At 43.4% G+C, this 18488-nt stretch overlaps 1 protein-coding gene across 6 annotated transcripts in view; it reads left to right on the plus strand.

The window, feature by feature from the left end:
- Positions 1-18488, plus strand: part of CADM1 (cell adhesion molecule 1) — a 357698-nt gene that overhangs the window by 333339 nt on the left and 5871 nt on the right. For 2 of the 6 annotated variants that reach the window (XM_013969498.2, XM_018059753.1), the window contains one exon: positions 6756-6809. The exons of the other annotated variants lie outside the window; for them this stretch is intronic. In XM_013969498.2, coding sequence (XP_013824952.2) covers positions 6756-6809 — 54 coding nt within the window. The remainder of the gene's footprint in view (positions 1-6755; positions 6810-18488) is intronic. 6 annotated transcript variants of the gene reach the window in all.

Below are 18488 nucleotides of genomic sequence, written 5' to 3' on the forward strand. Positions count from 1 at the left end.
AAGAGGTCTATTCACTTTTCTATGTCTCTCCCATTAGAAAATGAGAATCATGTTTCATCTGTATATTACTTAGCTCAAATCTCACCCTGCTGATATTGTGCTTTGGAGAGAGATGTTAGTTAAAAGTAGGCTGAATTTTAATAACTGAATCCAAGGGAATTATTTGGTAAAGGGCCTACTTAAATCACTTTGCACACTGTGGCAGAGTTGAAATCCATCATTTAAATGACAAAAGGTGATCAGCCAAGCCTATGTTGTTCATTCAACTTTTAGAGAAACAGCTCTTCCAAGCACGACTGACCTTCTTAAATAGACCTACATTTAGACCTTACCAGTTAGAAATCTCTGGCAAAACCTGTGTAAGCTGGCCTTGAAGGTCAGGCCTTGATACTTGGCAGACCACCTCCATACCTGGATCTCCTGATGAGAAATTCTAAGAAAGCAGAACAGAGGTGGGTATGGGGTAATACCCTTTCAGGCCCTAATCCACCTCTCCCCACCCTTTTCTGCTATTGGCATAAAGGGAAAAGTTCATAAAATGAGTTAAACGGCCAGACACACCAACAATCATGAGAAATCAATTAGGTATAAAACTTCCACTTTCCAAGGTAATGCCCCATAGTGCCTGCTACATCTTAGGCATCGCACTCCATTAAGCTTGGTTATTTGTAGGTTTCATCATTAATTGAGCACTTCCTGACTTTTATTGATTATTCTCAGAGCTTTAAGGCTATTTTAATGTAGTTCAAGAGATTTTATTCTATTCTTTTTAGGATGCTTTAAGTTCTGAGCTTTCAATGATTAACTCCAGGGTCAAATGTAACCATAAGATTCCTGATTTCTGTGAGTTCTTTTGAAGAAACATTGATCATTTATCTCCTAAGACTCCAGAGTTCTGTTTTCTAGGTCCCTTTAATAAAATTAGTGTACTTATATGACTGTAATAGTTTTAGGTCTTGGAGTTGGGTGGGATAATCAAGGTAAAAGTATGTCCCTTGACCTGAAAAATGAGAAATTAACTTTGGGCCCAGTCCTGATTTTAGGATACTAATAGGATCAAAAAAAGATCACCTCCACTTTCTCTTTCTCCATATGATCATGTATTTCTCTGTGGAGAAAGAGAAAGTGAAGGTGATCTCTTTTGAGGGTATACTAAAGAGACGCTTGGAACAGAATTCACATTCCTGTGACAGGAAACAAGAGATGCCTGTGTACCATGAGAAGCAAGCACTTTCTTGCTAGTTCAGGGATAGTGTTCAGGCCCGCAATATCTCAGGTAGGATGCTGTTGACCAGCAGTGCATGAGAAGTATACCTTGAGCCAAGAAATTCGGGGAGGAAAAAAGGAAATAAGAATAATATGTGTGTATATGTATCTATATATATGTACATATATGATTCCTTAACAGCAAGAGGAGAGACGTGATAATCCAGGTTGATTCCTATAAAATGCATTTATAAATATATGCCCCAACCTATCTAAAACCCTCATAGCATCCTCACAAAGGGATCCTACCACTTTTAAACAGCATACTCTCCAGCCCACAGCAAAAAGCTTAAATGAAAGCCAAAGTAATATCTAGAATTTGACTTGACAGACGGGGAAAGAAGTCTTCCAGGTCAGTTGCCAGGATAGAAAAGGTAATAGAATGTGATGGAAGTTACAAAGCAGGGGACCAGATTTCCAAGGAGATGAGGATATAGAACTGATTTTATTGAAGTGATTTATCAGTAAACCCATGTGACTAAGATTCACTCGAGACTTATCTTGAGGTGTTCATGTTGGGGATCTGGGCCTAGAAAAATGTGGTTTGATAACTTGGCAACTTAAATGACAAGACATACTAGATCAGCCAGTTGTGGCCATTGTACTGGTCCTAAAGTATTCATAGTGGATTTCCTCCCATATTTCTCCTTTCTAAAAAGGAAAAAATTTATTTTTTTTACAAAATGCTTTCCCTTTGAAGACTCATTAAAATGTTTTATTCAAGCTTGTGTTGCTAGAGTATGTATGAAGTATATCAGTTGTTGATGTATGTTGACCTTTTGTTCTTACCAATATCTGATTGAAATAAGCATGTATTGGAAGGTTAGAAGTGCATGGGCATGATTCAAAAGCAAATGGATTTTCTCCAAAAAGAAACCAAACAACAATCAGCCGCAGTGTTTCTTTAAGGATCTAATTGATAGTAAAGATAAATGTGAGTGTAAGAACGGGATTCCTAGACTAGGTTGACTGAAGGGGTCTTCTTTGAAGAAGGATCTTGAGCATTTGTGTTTTTGGAGCTCATCCTTAAGGCCTGGACAGGAAGAATCCTGTGTCATGTGTGCATGTTGAGCAATGCCAAAAAAAAAAAAAAAAACACTCTGCCAAATCCTGGCACCACATGGTCTGAAACTGACGGCAGAAATGCATGAGTGATGTGCGCACGGATGGTGTCGTCGTTCTCATGGCGCTTGATGTGTGGGTGTGTGTGCGGGCTTTGTTGTTTGCTCCCATGCGGGCGCGTCTCCGGAAGCGTCTTGTGCCGTGTCCTGTCTGTGCCCTGTGCGTCCCCTCTCGCTTCCCCACCCGCCTCCCTCGCGTGAGGTCTGGGTGATCGCATGCCCGTGGTCTGGAATAGTGCTTGTGCTTTTGCTGCACTGCAGTCGGCTGGCTTCCTCTGGGTTTGGGGTTCTCTCTCTGTCTTTCTCTCTCTCTACGCCCCTGCTGTTTTTGTTTTTGTTTTTGTTTTTTCAAGGCTACCTGTCCTTTTGCTTTCCACCTCTTAATACATTAGAGGCTGATGGGCTCATGATTTATAACCCCAAATGACGTAACTAGTTTTTAATTCAGTCTGCAAGCGTAGCGAGACTCACACCGGGAACCCCTCTGACATAATTGTTCATTTTCAGTTTTGGTTCCAAAACGTTGGCCCCATGCTAGATCCACGCTCTTCTCCTAGATCACTGCCCTTAGGTTAACTACCCCACAAATCTCTCTTTCCCTGACTAATTTTATAAGTAGTGCAAGCCGTGATGGAAGTCTAAAATCACATGAAATTTCTTATCTTTCTGTTCAATTGTGGGGAAATTCTGAAGCCCATTTTTAAGGAGCAGTAGCCAGCAGTGCGCATTATTGCAACCTCTATGTCCACCACCTGTGTATGCACCCCTCTGCACACCTCTCTGTTCGAGTGCACAACAGTGGCATTCGAAGGCTGTCATTCAGTCAAGGGACTCTGCAGACATGTGTGTTCTACTCAAGAACCAAGCTAAAGAGGTTTACGAATGGCTGCAGGACCTGAAGATTGCGTTTCAGCCTTGCTATGCAGTTTGCAAACAATTTGCTACTGTTTAACGGCGTGAACCAAATTTCTGCTAATGGGATGAAGGGGAAAACTCTCCAGAAAAGCTGACAAAGCAGGAAGAACAGGATGACTGACTGAGCTTTTAGAATAAAACAACCGGGGGCGTCTGAACTCTTAATGACTGGTGATGGAAGTAACAGATTCCATAATATGGCCAAGTGATCAGATGTGTGCTGCTTAGGTAAGAGAGAGACCATCGCCTACTTTTTCATAATGGGAATAATACTAGGGCCAGGGGGAAGTTGTTTGTTTCCTAGAGATTTTATCTGATCATTCTGTTTTGGAAGTTTCAGGAAAAAAAGGGGGAACCCTGATGAACTCAACCCCAAACATTCAGATTTTACTTGACCTTGAATTTATTTAAATATCTCTAGGATTTCTTGCTGTTTCTAATTTTTGAAGTTTTCCTTAACCTGGTTTAAAATTGCCATGCCATTCATAGCATTTTTAGAAGCCAGTGAGTTCTGCTGGAAAGGAGGAGTAACTATCCCAACAGCAGAAGCAGTGTCTGCAGAAAAGCACGGGATAGGCAGCCCATAATCGCATCACGAAGGAGTGAGATTCCTGTCTGTGAAAGAGATGATTCTCGTGTATCAAATCATCATGTTTGCACCTCAGGATTTTATTAATTGCTCAAAAGAAAATTCCATGTGGACCAAAAGTAAAGTTTCATTTGTTTAATGAAGTTTAGAAAATGTGTTGAATACATTTTAATTGAAGTGAGGAGGAAAGGCTTCAACAAGTGATAAGTAAGAGCAAAACTCAGAAGTAATTTCCCACTTATTGTTAAATGGCGGAGTTTCCTTTTGAAGAGTATTCTCTGCCTCATAAAATGCATCTTTGTCTTTTTCTTTGAGAAAATGAGAGCTGTATAATTTTTATCATGAAAGAAAACTACCTAAGCCAAAGCAATTTTAGGAGGTAAATTTTGCTTGTCTTTACTTGTACACTCAGTGCTTCAGTAAACTCTTCCTAATTATATTTATTCTGAAATTAGCCAGCTATGGAGGAGCACTATAGATTCATAAAATGAGCAATAGTTGTGCAAAAATAAATTTAACACCAGTAACCTAAATGGCTTCCCACTTTCAGATGTAATATGAGCAGTAGATTCCAGATGATTTGGTATATTTTAAAGTTTATGCCATTAAAAATGACAGTTTCATCTTTAATGAGGTGTGTATAAACTGTCTGTCACTTTTTAATGGGAAACTTTGCATATCAATGATATTTCATAAACATATTTATCTTTATTTTGTAAAATTAGCTTTCTAATGCCCTCCCCAGGGAAACAAGCCTTCAGCAGTAAAGCTGCCTACTTGAAACATCCTCGTCTAATATGGTTCAGTGGGTGCCAAGCACGTATGTAGAATGCTTTGATATTCATTGGGCCACGTAAAAGTGAGGGATTAGCCTCCTGAGAACTGCAAATTCATAATTAACTACAAAGAAGTTCTTTATGTTGCCCATTTATAACAATTATTCAAATAATTGTGTTCATCAGTCTTTATACAATGAATAAAGCCAATTAGAAATGGGAACACTTTCAACCAATCAGATTTCAGAACCAGTGCATAACATCCCTACTCAGTTGCCTCTGTAATTTATCCCATTACTCATTGCTTTACCATGGTTGCCTAAATCCATAGTTTGGGAACATCTATGAATTTTGAATCCTCCCATGTTTAATTGGCACATGTCCTTGACTGGCACCCAAGGGTCATGATGGAAATTCTTCAAGAGCTCATATGACTCTTTCACAGCACCAACCTATCAATATTCATTTGCCTTCTTTATAAAGGGGCTTCCCTGGTAGCTCAGTTGGTAAAGAATCAGCCTGCATGCAGGAGACCCTGGTTTGATTCCTGGGTCTGGAAGATCTGCTGGAGAAGGGATAGGCTACCCACTCCAGTATTCTTGGGCTTCCCTTGTGGCTCAGCTGGTAAAGAATCCGCCTGCATGCAGTAGACCCTGGTTCGATCCCTGGATTGGGAAGATCCCCTGGAGAAGGGAACAGCTACCCACTCCAGAATTCCAGCCTGGAGAATTGCATGGACTATATAGTCCATGGGGTCGCAAAGAGTCAGACATGACTGAGCTATCAATATTCATTTGGTTTCTTTATAAAACAACTTACAAAATCCAAGCTTTTACTGTCCATTTCTACATAAGTGTTTCTGTTGATTTGGGACCTTTTGAATCATGTGATCAGTTTGACATTGCTTATTTGCAGAGCATTTGTTTTAGTTGCTATTATGCTCTTGCTGGCAGTTCACTAAGCATTACTCCCAAATCATTAATTCAGCAAATACTTACTGAGTATTTTGTGCTTGACCATAAGAGAAGAGAAAGGTGGGGGGAAAAAAAAGCACGCCCCTCATTCCATTTTCACAGGTCCACAGGTATCTTCAAAAGTGACAAACCTCATCGGAGAAATATTAGCCAATTATTGTGCAGACAAGGGAACCTGGAGCAGGCCTGCTCAAACCAGACACGACTTTGAGATAAACAGGGAGAAACAAGTAAAGGCCCCCTTGATTGCCTAATATTTTGTGGTGCTTTTAACTTCATTAAAGGGAGTAGCCTGCAAATACAACAAGAGGAAAGGGAGGCCATCTACTCGCTAAGCCCCCCATGGTTTATCTGTTTCCACCTTCACATCTTTCCCTTCCAAACACAGCTAGCTGAGAGCCGTCCCAGCTGGCCAACATTGGTGCTAACTCAGATACAGGCATTTCAGGCTCCAGTTGATTATCTCCTGACCTAACTGCTTTTTCAGCTTTGAGGGTTTCTTTTTTTCAGGAATACCCCTGGTTTTTTAAATTCTCTTTTTGAAAAATATTTTGCAAATCAGATTTTCTGATGAAAGCATAACCTGCAATCTGCAGTTAGCAGATGCCGCACCATTTTGAAATAAATGATCCAAGATCATCATCAACTGATCATAAACTGTGTGTGTCAGTCTTGGCCAGGAATTTCAATTTATAGTAAAATGCGAACTAAAACTTGCATACATCAGTATGTAACATCTAAATGTATTTGTATTTAAGAGCTCTATCAGAGCATCGACAGCGAACAGTCAGGCTTTATTTTTTTTCTTTCTGCATGCTGTTGTGAATGAGTGATTTGAAACATTCACCTTCATGTTTCATGTGCTTTGAAAGTGGAGACTGAGGAATCTTTCTGCCTTGATTGTGTATCCATAACAAAACGAAATGATTGGAGAAATGTACTTACGGATTAATACATTTAAGCTCTCCAAACAAGAGAGAGAGATGGCAAGAGATTTGGCTCATGTTTTTTTTTTTTTTTTTTTTAATTTTAAGAAATTCATCCTCAGTTTTTAAGTGTTTTGTTTATGTCCCTTGAGGAATGAAAAGAAAAACGATTTGTTTTTACTTGTAAGGCCTTACTCAGTTGCCCAATTCCGCAGAAGAACTGGACAGTGAGGACCTCTCAGGTAAGGGCTAGTTATTAGGTAAAAGGCTCTGCAGTGTCCAACCTGTGGGCCCTCCGTCCACTTCCACAACATGGCCATTTGGATCACTGAGCAGTTAATTCAAAACTGTGGGTTTTGAGACTAAAGAAAGAACAGAATTTTATTAACACTTTCTTCCTCCCCACCCACCTCTCTTCCCTGTGTATTTCTATGATTGTATATGGCATGTATATTTCAGATTGGGGCTGACTCTGTAAAGGGGTAGAGGTCAAATCGTTTTTGGGATTGTGCTAAAGCCACTCTGTTCAGTGGCTTAAAATAATTTTTATGTTCTAAGTATATAATGGTTCATGAAAATTTGTTGCATTTCAAAGCTTTTTAAGGATGTTGGATTATGAGACAAGATCTTTATTTTTTTAAAAAAAAGTTCATATTGATCATCCCCTTTTGTGGAATATACTAGAAAAGCCAGGTCATAGTTCATCTTAGGAGGGGACAGGGAGGGGAAGAGAGGAAGGGAGGGGGTAATTGTTTTGTCACACACCATGATGTAAACTAATTATCCACCTCAGACCTTTTTCACAGCACACTGAGCTCTTGCAAAAGTAGGTTTCATGCTTGATTCCAGGATTTAGGTGTTACTAATCCAGAAGAAGAAGCATATCCTAAAAAGGAGGGGAAGGAGATTTAAAATGGTCAGAGCTAAACAATTATATGATCTCCCATGATGTCCTGGTACTTCACTGCCAACCAGCTATAGCTTCTGAAACATTTTGATCAGTTGCTTAATAAGTCAGTAAGGAAGGGCCCTTCCTCATTAGGAGAAACCAAGGCATAGGACCGTAGATGCTGACTCCAGCCATTTGGAAACAAGGGTTCCAGGTTGCCCTTCTTGGAGAGATTTCACTGCAGCTCCCTGGAATAGTTGGTTGTTGAGGTGTGGCTTTAACTATAGGTCTTACTTATCCAGTGAGAGAATGAGATAGTACCACTGTCTTGCACAGTCCATAGGTACATTGCCTCCTCTGTGCTGCTGGCAAGCCTCAAGGATGCCTTTATTTTTCTGCTATGTAGCATGTCCCAGTTTGAACTTGAACTGTTGGATTCTCCTGCAGAGTGGAAGCTCCAGGAGGCCATATTGGTTTCGTTCACAGCTGTACACCTGTTGTGTTGTAAGCTCTCAACTGATGCTTGTTGGGTGAATAAATGAATTCCAAATCCCAAGGAATTTAGATAGATAAATAGAAGATTAGAAAGATAGCTGGCCATCAATGCAGTGTTTTATTTTTGCCTCCCGTTTGTGATGGATTTAGAAAAGTTGCAAAAACGTTAGCCTGATCTTTGTTTTGAAGTGAGAGTAGATGAGTCCTCTCCCTGCTTAGAATATCGTGCTGAGTGTAAGTAGTCCACTCATTTCTGACCCTGACCCTAAATAAAACAGCCCTGTGACACAGTGGCAACTGGGTCGTCTCAAGGATCCTAAGAAGGGACTGAGTTCTCCTTGGCCCTGATCCTTCTGGCATATCAGCCAGACAAGGATCACTCAGATACACAGAAGTCATTTTTCTCCTTAGGAAAATGGGACTAAAGCAGCCATTACCCCTTCCTCCAGCATCATCAATTAAAGACTACTCTGGGTCTCTCAGCTCTGCACCAAGTCAGATGCAGCCTTGCCGCAGCTCTATCAATCACCCTTGAGTTGGGAGCAATAAACCAACAACTGTTTGTGTTCATAATAATTCGGTCAAATTAATAATTACGTTGTTCCCCCCTCCCCATCCAGGAACACTGCAGTCACACATTGCACGGAAGCCATAAGTCAAGTAGAACCCTGATGATCTATCAGGCAGGGGCTGGGCTGCCTTTGCATCTGGTTTGATGAACTAATCAAAAACTGATTAGCACCTTTGTTCAAGGGGGATGCTGATTAATCAATTACTATTGATTGTGAGCATGGCTTCACTCGGCAGCAAAGAGACGTCTGAAGGGAAAAAAAAAAAAAACACCCAATAAAAATTGAGCAGCTGTCATAGTGTTTAAATTTATTAAAACAAAATACATTATTTTTTATGAAGCTGTCTTGAAATGGGTCACTGAAGGGGAGCATATTGATTGAGAAAGGATGAACTTCTCAAATTTCTGTAGCCTGGAGACTGAATTCAATTATAAGACAAGACAAACAGGTTAACACCCGTCTTAAACAGTCCATCAATAAATTAGAGGAGGTGTTGCACATTTAATGCTAAACTGTGGTAATGAATAATATTACCATCCATTCCCTGCTCCATCTGGGTAGAAATTTCGTTCTTTCCTTGTTATGGATAAATGTTATATCCTGCTTTTTCCTTCAGAATAATGCTGGTCCGTCTTCTGCTCGCCCCCTGTTCCCCTCCTCCCCCATTCACCACTGCCACCTCAGTTAATGACAATTTCATAAGCACCATATGGTGCCCCAGCCTCACCCAGCAAAGCAAGTTGCCCAGCTGATCCTCCTCTTTAATCTGCATTAAAAAATTATGCTTGTGTGTAGTTCAGTGATTTAATTGTTGGTGGGCCTGGGGAGCTTCTCCAGGTCTGCTTTGAACCCTTTCATTGACTTTTTGGGTGTTAACTTTATTGATGATGGATCCACAAGAGTTTTCAATTGTTTTATCAATTACATCTGCTGTTTCTTTGTGACAGCTGGTGGTTATTGCCACCCATGTGGAATAGAATGGCTTCAAGCCTATTTATCCTTCTATTTTATTTTAAAACTTTTTAAAAAATGTCTCCAACTGCCTTGCTCCCTTCAATGATGGAAGGGCCTTTGGGGACTGTTTAGTGGAGTACGGTGGTAAATATACAGCGTGCCAGAGAATAGCCCTCGAGCACAATCAGAGCAATCCATCAGGCTTCTGCTTTTGAAGCAAAGGCACCAACAAGAAATTTCAGAGCTCTCATGCTTCCCAAAGACATGTTTTCAGTTCCGGTCCTAATGCAAGAGAGTGATCTGGAAGAAAAAACTTCTCCCTCACAATCCATAGGAAAGTGTGGATGGAAGGCAAATTCTAAGTAGCCTTGATAATTCATGTTAGTTGTTAAGGAAGGATCTAGGTGAGCTAGCTGTAGTCCCTTAAATGGATTACAGAGAAATCACGGGTTTAAAATATGGTCTCGGTTTAGTTAATGGGGCTTCCCTGGTGACTCAGATGGAAAGAATCCACCTGCAGTGCAGGAAACCTGGGTTTGATCCCTGGGTCGGGAAGATTCCCTGGGGAAGGAAACAGCAACCCATTCCAGTATTTTTGCCCAGAGAACTCCACAGACAGAAGAGCCTGGCAGGTTACAGTCCGTGGGGTTGCAAGGAGCTGGACAGAATTGAGCAACTAACACTTCATTTAATGGAAGCCCTGAAAGGCCTTCAGATCCAGATGGTCAGTTCTGAGGTGGAATATACGACCATGTGTCTGGTGGGTGTCCTCGAAGTCTGACTTAACTTGCTTAAAATATGTGTAAGGAACTGTCAGTAGTACTGGGGGGAACTCTTTCCTTACTGGCTCCCACATAAAGTATGGCCTAGATTTGGCAAACAGGCAGTTGCATGTGTTGTTGTTAGACTAGTAATACTAATGATGATAAAGAAAAACCTCAAAACCCAGCTGGACTATGTAGAGAAATTGAAGATATGGCCCCTAAATTGCAAGTGAGGTCTTCTTTAGCTTGTATTTGTATAGTGCTTGAGCACTTAGAGAGCTCATGCACACACGTAATCCCAGTGATCCGCATTCGCTCAGCAGTTGTTTGAGCTCCTGTGTGCTGAGCCCTGGTCTGGGCACCAGGGATGCAGCAATGAACAAAACCAACCAAGGGCTGGAGCTGCCCCAGATTTCACACGCCAGGACCCTGCCCTCATACAGTTACATGCTTGTCCGGGAGACAGGCTCAAAGCACAATGAAATTTTAGGCTACTGCTGTGAGAAAAATACACCTGGGTAAAATGAAAGCGAATAACTTTACTGGGAAGAGGTGGAGGGTACAAATGCGCACCAGGGGAGGCCAGTGAGACAGGAAGACCAAGAGACAGCCAAGAGACGAGCGTGAGCCAGCATGGGAGGCTTGTCCTGAAAATCCTATGAGATCATTGAGGAAGGGCTGTTTACAAATCAAGACGCTGGGGCTCCTGAGGTTAAATGATTTACTCAAGAGACAGAATCAGAATTTAAACATAGAATTTCCTGCTTTTTTAGGATACAGAGACTTTGGTTTAAAAAAGTGACTATCCTTCCCCTGTGAAATCCACACTTCCCTTTGTTCAGGGATCTTGAGAATCCTTTCCTCTTAAGCCCTTTTTGATTCAGTCTGTGCTTGGAAAGAAAGAGGCAGGGAAAGTTGGTTTCTCCAGAGCCCATCAGGCATATTGCTGACAACCAGGAAAGATCTCTTCCAGCATTGAATCAGGCTCTTTCCCATCCAGTGGCGACCTTAAACTCTGCTAAGTTGCTTTCAGTACCATTATCCCGTTGATCTCCTAAACTGTGGGATGATTTCCCCCTGAGCCGATCCTAAATGCCATGGGAAGGTGTTGGGTTGCGGAGGATTAAAACATGTAGATCCCCTTATTTCAAAATTCCATTTGATACAAGGCAGTAGACAGGCCAATCATACCGGGTCCGTGCCAGCTTGGCCATGACTTTACCACAACATGAGTTTGAATTTCATGATGTTGCTGATCTTCCCATAATCCAACATGCTACTGTTTCCCCCATGGGGAGGAAGGAGACCATCAAATAGGAACTTTTCCTTCCAAATTGATAAGTTGGTGGGCTCCAACACAAAATGTGAATTCCAGTTCTACAGGTTGGACACTGCTTTGGGGTGACTTCACCATATTCATTAATCCATCCTCACACCCCCAAATGCCGGAGGTCCACTGACGCATCTTTCTCCAGAGAGAGATTCGAGTGGGAAATGTATGTTTGGAAATACTTCACAAATCTGCCCTCTTTATCAGATGTCTGCTCCTTTAAGGGAAACTTCAGTCTCATCCTCAGTGCCTTCCTGTTGCTTAAAATGGAAAGGGCAAGCACACTTCTAAGTCCTCATCACTAGATGAGTAGAGAGGACTCGGGAGTGTGCCTTGTGGTCTCTCTGGTGATGCTTAATGCCTTGGGAGCGTTTGCATCAAGTCATTTCCACTGTTGGTTAAATTAACAAAATCAAGTCACTTGAGAAGGGAGAGAAATCAGCATTTGGAAAAAAAAAAAATCTTGTTCTCATGCTTAGCTGACAACAAGAGCTTAATATCCTGATGCTTAAATGGTACCCCTGAGTTACAACTTGGACGGGGCGACCTTTGGCAGGCCCACAGCCTTGACCACCACCCCGGACCACCAGTCACACTGTGTGCCATTCTGCATAAATGGAAAGAAGGGGCTTGGTGATTTCACCTCAGCAAATGTCTCTGGGGCATCTTAGCCTCTGAGAACAGCACTAAGTGTGCAGTACAACCCTTACTCCATAAGTGCTGTAAGTATTTGCCTGGAATAGTGATTAGAACTGGAATAAAGCCTGCCTTGGGCTTTATGACAGTGGATTTCAATTTGACAGACACCTGTTGAGTGCCTATGACATGCCAAGTCCCAGCCCAGAGAGCCCCCTTCATATTCAGCAACACACTGGCTCCTCAAAACAGTCCTCTGAATTGTATGTCTCTGCTCAGTGGCTGAGAGTGGCTCATTGACCTGCCTGAAGTCACACAGAAAAGCAGCGAAGCCCAGCTTCTAGCCTGGGCTAGAAGGCTGTGGCCAAGTCCAGTGCACTTTCCAGCAGGCCACACAGGAGGTCAGCTCCTGCCTCTTCTGGCATCTGCTGTTCAGGCCTCTTTCTGGAGGGAAAAATAGACAGTAACTGCCTAAGAGCATGGGTCCTGATCATTGTACAACCAGAGCCCGTGAGCAGTACTTCCGATGTCAGTGATGCTTCCGGAGCTCTCGGCGGCAGGATGATGGTGATGATGACGACTGCAGTTTTTCTTTAAGTAGCTTAACATAGTTCTTTTGAAACGTTAGCATAGCTGGAGTTAACGTTGCTAGAATGAGATGCAGCCAAGGGATAGTCTTAGATGCCTGGGATGCTTGTATGAGAACCTTCATGATTTTCTTGCCTTACATTTATTCCTTCCCTTCCACTCTCTCAGAAGACAGAAAAGAAAGGTTATGCTGCATGGAGGCCGGTGTGCTCCAATATGTATTAACATCTTAATGGGAAAGCTGTGCATGTACTGTATACATTTACTACTCTCTGACAAGAGGGAATTAAATGTCAGAAGGATTTGTAGCATCTATAATTGAATTGGTGCTGAGAAAAGCAAATCTTAAAGAAGAATAACATATTAGGATTAGCAAATAATGTGGCATTTTGTCAGCGCATGCCATTCAGTTTGTTCCCCTTCGGTAATAAAGTTGTGCTTTTTAAAATGCACACTTATTTTTGTTGTCGTGATGGGAGCTACAATAGGTGATGAGAATGAGAAGCTGCGGTTCTCAGATGGTGCCAGGTTTGGGGACTGGTTTTATCTTTGAGGTCAGATTCTGGTTTCGTCCCGGATATGAAAAATCCACTTGTCAAGCTTTTTTTTCTTTCTGGTAAGAAGTAGCAAATGACGTCATAGTCATTAAGCATCCTCTGAAATCTAGTAATCCCTGAAGCCCTAGGAAGCAGGGGGCAGCATTTCCGCTATGAACACTGCTTATCGAAGTTTCTAATTAAACTCACTTGTCCAGTCAGACCTCAGGCCAGGAAAAAAGCATAGAATGAAAGCGAGTGACAGACAGAACTGTTGTGAAAAGTCAACAGTTTCACTTTTCCCGAAGGTCAACAGGCAGTTCATAGAGAAGTAGCAGAAGGTAGTCCAATAAATACAGGTGGGAAGCCCCGTCTCCTTAGGACCTCCCCCATGTCTTTGGAATTAATTTTAAAGAAGAGACCTCAGGTAGTTTATAACCTTTGTTAAAAAATAGTATGTGCCTTTAAGGGGAGTGTCTAGCTCTCCCCAAGTTTTTGAGTATGCCTTCTAGCCAAGGCCCAGGGAGGGTTGAAATGTGAAGGAAGCCAAGGGAGGGAGGTCATCCCGCCCCCCTCCGTGTGTTTGAGCTGTATGACTCTATCACACTTCAGCTCCTCCAGGGTGACAGTCTTAGTGTCCTGTCCATGTGGCCTGGGCCGAAGGTCGCCTGGCTGCAGCTGCAGTGGGCACTTGGCTCAGCGACCCCCTCTGCCAAGGTCCCCGTCTGCCAGGAGCTTGTCTAGGACATCCTGGTCATTCTGTGGCTATCCATGGATCTCTGCCTCTGGCAGCAGAGGCTTCTAGGCTTTTCACAGATCCATGATTAAGGCATTCACACAGCAGTTGATGTCAGGCGTCCCATGCCAGGTGGTAAAGTAGCCATAGAAACCGGGATCTGGTAAAGCACCCTGTTTTAACACAGGCGGTGTGACTGCCAGAGCCCGGCACTCAGGAGACCCTGGCAAGACATTTGAGGAATAGGAGCAAGTAGAGAAAGGGGAGGCCCCCGGAGGAAGAAGAAGGAGAACGAAGTTTCCTAGCAGTCACTTTTCTTGTCAGGCCCTAGGGAACGAGTGCCTTTAGAATCTACCCCCTGCACAGTGCCCATGAGAAAAGGGTCAAGCCAGGTCACCCGGCCCAAAGTAAAGAAAACTGAGCAGGTCCGGGCATCACTCTTGGGACAGCCTTTGAAATTTTTTGTCCTTGCAGTTTCTAAGATGCTAATGGGAACCCCGAGTAGTTGAAACTGTGACCCAAGCAGTGGTAGCCAACTTAGTATTCTGTAAGCTGCTCGTAGACCCTCACCTGGAGTCAAGTTGTCCCAGGTTTTGGCCCAAAGAAGAGCTAACTCACGAATATTAAACAGTCCATGATTGATCTGTCCTTACAGAGTCTCACGTCACACTCAGAGCCTGCAGGGCCTGCAGCACGGGACGATGTGGGCAGGATTGTGCCCCATCTCTGAGTTGACACTTCCCAGCAGCTACATAGTGCCCCTGAAAATCTGGCTCACGGAAGGATGAGGCCTGAGTTACCTGAGAGTAAGTCCCATGAGAAGTGATTGATGAGGAACTCTCAGCAGAAGTGAACACTTAACACCCGTACTAAGTGAGAGGGACAATCATGTCTCTTTAAGATAGGAAAATACTCCCTTCTAAACCAAGAGCTGTCCACTGCCTGAGGATCAGTGCTTTAATGCACTTTAATGCTTTACTAGTGCTTTAATGCCCACATACTTTTTTTAATAAGTAATTTTTAAATTTTTAATTGGAAGATAATTGCTCTACAGTGTTGTCTTGGTTTCCTGCCGTACAACAATGTGAATCAGCCATAAATGTCCATATATTTCCCTCCCTCTTGAGCCTCCCTCTCACCCACTCCCCACCCCTCCAGATCATCACAGAACCGGGTTGAGCTCCCTGTGCTATGCAGCAATTCCCCAGCAGCTAGCTATATTATACACTAGGTAATGTAGAAGCTAGCGCTTCCCTGGTGGCTCAGCTATCCACCTGCCAATGCACGAGATATGCGCTCAATCCCTGAGTCGGGAAGACCCCCTGGAGGAGGAAATAGTAACCCCCTCCAGGATTCTTGCCTGGGAAATCCCATGGACAGAGGAGCCTGACAGACTCCAGTCTACGGGGTCACAAAGAGTCAGACATGACTTAGCGACTAAACAACAACAGTGTAGAAGCTGAGGGCGGCTGTAGACTCTGTAAGTTCCCTTCTCTGCCTGATGCGAAAAGCGAGCCTGAAATCTGAAGAGGATGTTCCCCAGGGAAGTTGATGGGACTCTAGGGAAAGGCTCTGAACCCTGCACGGAGCAGGATGTGTGGGTGATGGTGAAAGGCAGGGGCATTTGCACAGTTTTCTCTGTGAGGTAATTGCTCAAGGAACAGTTATGAGCAGGACAAGGAAGGTCACTTGGCCAGTGGACCTTGTGGGAACCAATGCTCCTATTGGTTGGCGACACTGTTCCGGGCTCCAGTTTGCACTCTAGTCCCGAAGCCTGGTTCCTGTCTGTATAGCATCCTGTGTAACTGTTTAGGGCTGTGAGCAAGGCACCAGCCCGCAGCATCCAGGGGTAGGGAACCAGCCTTCACCTGGGCCCCCCACCCAAAAAGTGAAAGTGGCTCAGTCACGTTTGACTGTTTGCGATCCCATGAACTATAACCTGCCACGCTCCTCTGTCCATGGAATTCTCCAGGCCAGAATACTGGAGTGGGTAGCCTATCCCTTCTCCAGGGAATCTTCCTGACCCAGGAATGGAAGCAGGGTCTCCTGCATTGCAGGTAGATTCTTTACTAACGGAGCTGCCACCTTGGACCAACCAACAACACTAGAAAAACTCCCCACTCAGCCCACACGTGGACACACAAAAAGGAATGAGACAAGTCTGGAGACAGCACCACTCTTCATAGAAGATGCCAGCCCACACCAGACGCTGGAGGACGGCCAGGACTGTATCAGGGCCTCCCACAGTAAACCCCAGGGCAGGCCAGGGATGGAAAGAGGTGGGGCAGAGCTGCAGCCCACTCTGTTCCCTGTATGTTCAACACCACTTCCTTCTGTGTCCGTCCACAGTAACTGAAGGCAGGAGAGATGTCTCAGTGATTAAGAGGTGGTAGTAAACTTTCTGATCAAAGTGAGTATCAGAATGTAGCTGGAGAGATTACCCTTATAAATAAGTATCTATAAAATATGTATGTCCCTGAGGATGGGAAAGATAACTAGAACCCAGTTATTTAATGTGGGCACAGGGCAAGGAGAAACGAGCCTCTTCAGCTCTGAGTTCCTGGAAAGCAAAGGTCAAATGAATGATTTTTTGGCTGGAGAAATTAATCCCGCAGATACATACCCTATGATGTTGGTGGGCTGGCTTTCTCTTATCAGAGCTTCCCCCTCCTTCTTCATCTCTCCCCTCGCTCCCCACTTCTCTCTCTCTCTGGCTTTCTTCCCCTAGGTCTAGGATGGTCCTGCGCCTCGGCATGGAGGGGGCAGTCTTGGAACAGAGAGCACAGGAGTGCTACCCCCAGTGGGTTAAGTCTAGAACGGGCAGCTTCTCTCTGCTCCATCTTCCTGGGACTGGACCTCTCTTCACTTTTCACCTCTTGAACCCAGCTTTCCCCGCTGCTCAGTAGCTGGAATCACTTTGTTTTTCTTGCCCCATTCTAAGACGCAGGGAGTTAGTTGAAAGAGCCTCATCTTTCAATAGGTCTGAAGCTCATGGCCATTGGAGAGGAGTTAATTCTCATTCCCACAAGAGCCCCTATTTTGACAGCTCCCTAAGGAAAGCACAGCTTTCTGGCTTATCCATGACTTTGGTCTCCCTGTGAGCAATTTTGAACCTGCGCAGCTGGGGTGAGAGTCTCTGGTGTGTAAAGCATTACCCTCCAGCAGATACCACGTGTCATGGTGCATCCTCCTGGGAGCTCACCCCTTCAACAAGCCCTGTTGTCTTAAAAGAAGAAAAGAAAAAAAAGTTTCCGTAGCTGAGTTCTGCCTTGTTGAAATGACTTTCAAGACACGGAGGCTGCTGCTTCTGCAGTAGGCAGCACTTTGGGATGCAAGGGGAGACTCCTCTCTGCCACATTTCAAGGCGAGCTTATTAGATGTGTGGCTGGAGGGGCCCGTGCGTCACGGAGTGGGCTAATTGGCTGCAGTGCACTCTGCCTCCAACCCATCTCCATTCTCCAATTAAACTCCCATCATCCTGTTGTCCTGGGCGACCCGCTGCTGCCTCTGATTCCATCCACATTTCTGTTTGGGTTTGGAGTAGGGATGCTTTTTTTTTTTTCGGTCGTCCTTCCAATGGTAACTTAATGAAACACTTTAAATACTCCATTTTTAAACTTAAACTCTTTTAATTAAAACGCTTTTCATAGAACCCTCAGTCACGAGTTATTTCCCCACATCCTTCAGTACTTAATCTCAGAGCAGAATTGGAAATATCGATAGAAAGTGTAAATCATGCCCTCCTGCTGAAAGCGTTGTATCAGGTTTCGGCTCAAAAGAGCACCATTACCTTTAGCTGTCACGGATCTGTACACTTGATCGATAAACTTCAAATATTATTAGAGGTGGAGGCTTCAGAGATTTGCTCTGTTCTTTGGAGAGAGACAGAGATAAATCTTTCTTAAAAATTGACTCGAATTTGCACTCTCCGTCTTCCTGGTGAAATGCATTTCTCTTAGGCGTCCAGCAACTGCTATGGGGACAGATTTATAGGCCATGTGCTTCTTGTACTGAAAGATTTAAATGGTAAATCCTTCACATATGACTTCACAAATCATGTAAAGTTAAAAGATTTTTACCATTTCTGTTGCTGCTGTGCTTAAATTGTAAGGTACAGCTAGTAAATCATTTTAATGGAGGTGTCGTACTTGACTCAATAAAAAAAAAAAAGACAATGGTTTAGCTTCCACTCGAAAATGTTAATGTATTAATCAACGAGAGAATAATTGTTTTTTACTACATTATAAATCTCGGGTGCCATTAGAATTTCAGCAAGGGGTGATGTAGCCACATTCCTAAATTAAAATTGTTTACACTGCCATACATCCATTCTGCATCGCCATAGCTCATGCGGGGTTCATTTTGGAGTTGTTCCCCAGCCAAACATGTCGTCCCTCAGTCGCAAGAAGACATCCCCAGGG

The sequence above is a fragment of the Capra hircus genome, chromosome 15, assembly GCF_001704415.2.
Source record: "Capra hircus breed San Clemente chromosome 15, ASM170441v1, whole genome shotgun sequence".
In the NCBI taxonomy this organism is placed as follows: Eukaryota; Metazoa; Chordata; class Mammalia; order Artiodactyla; family Bovidae; genus Capra; species Capra hircus.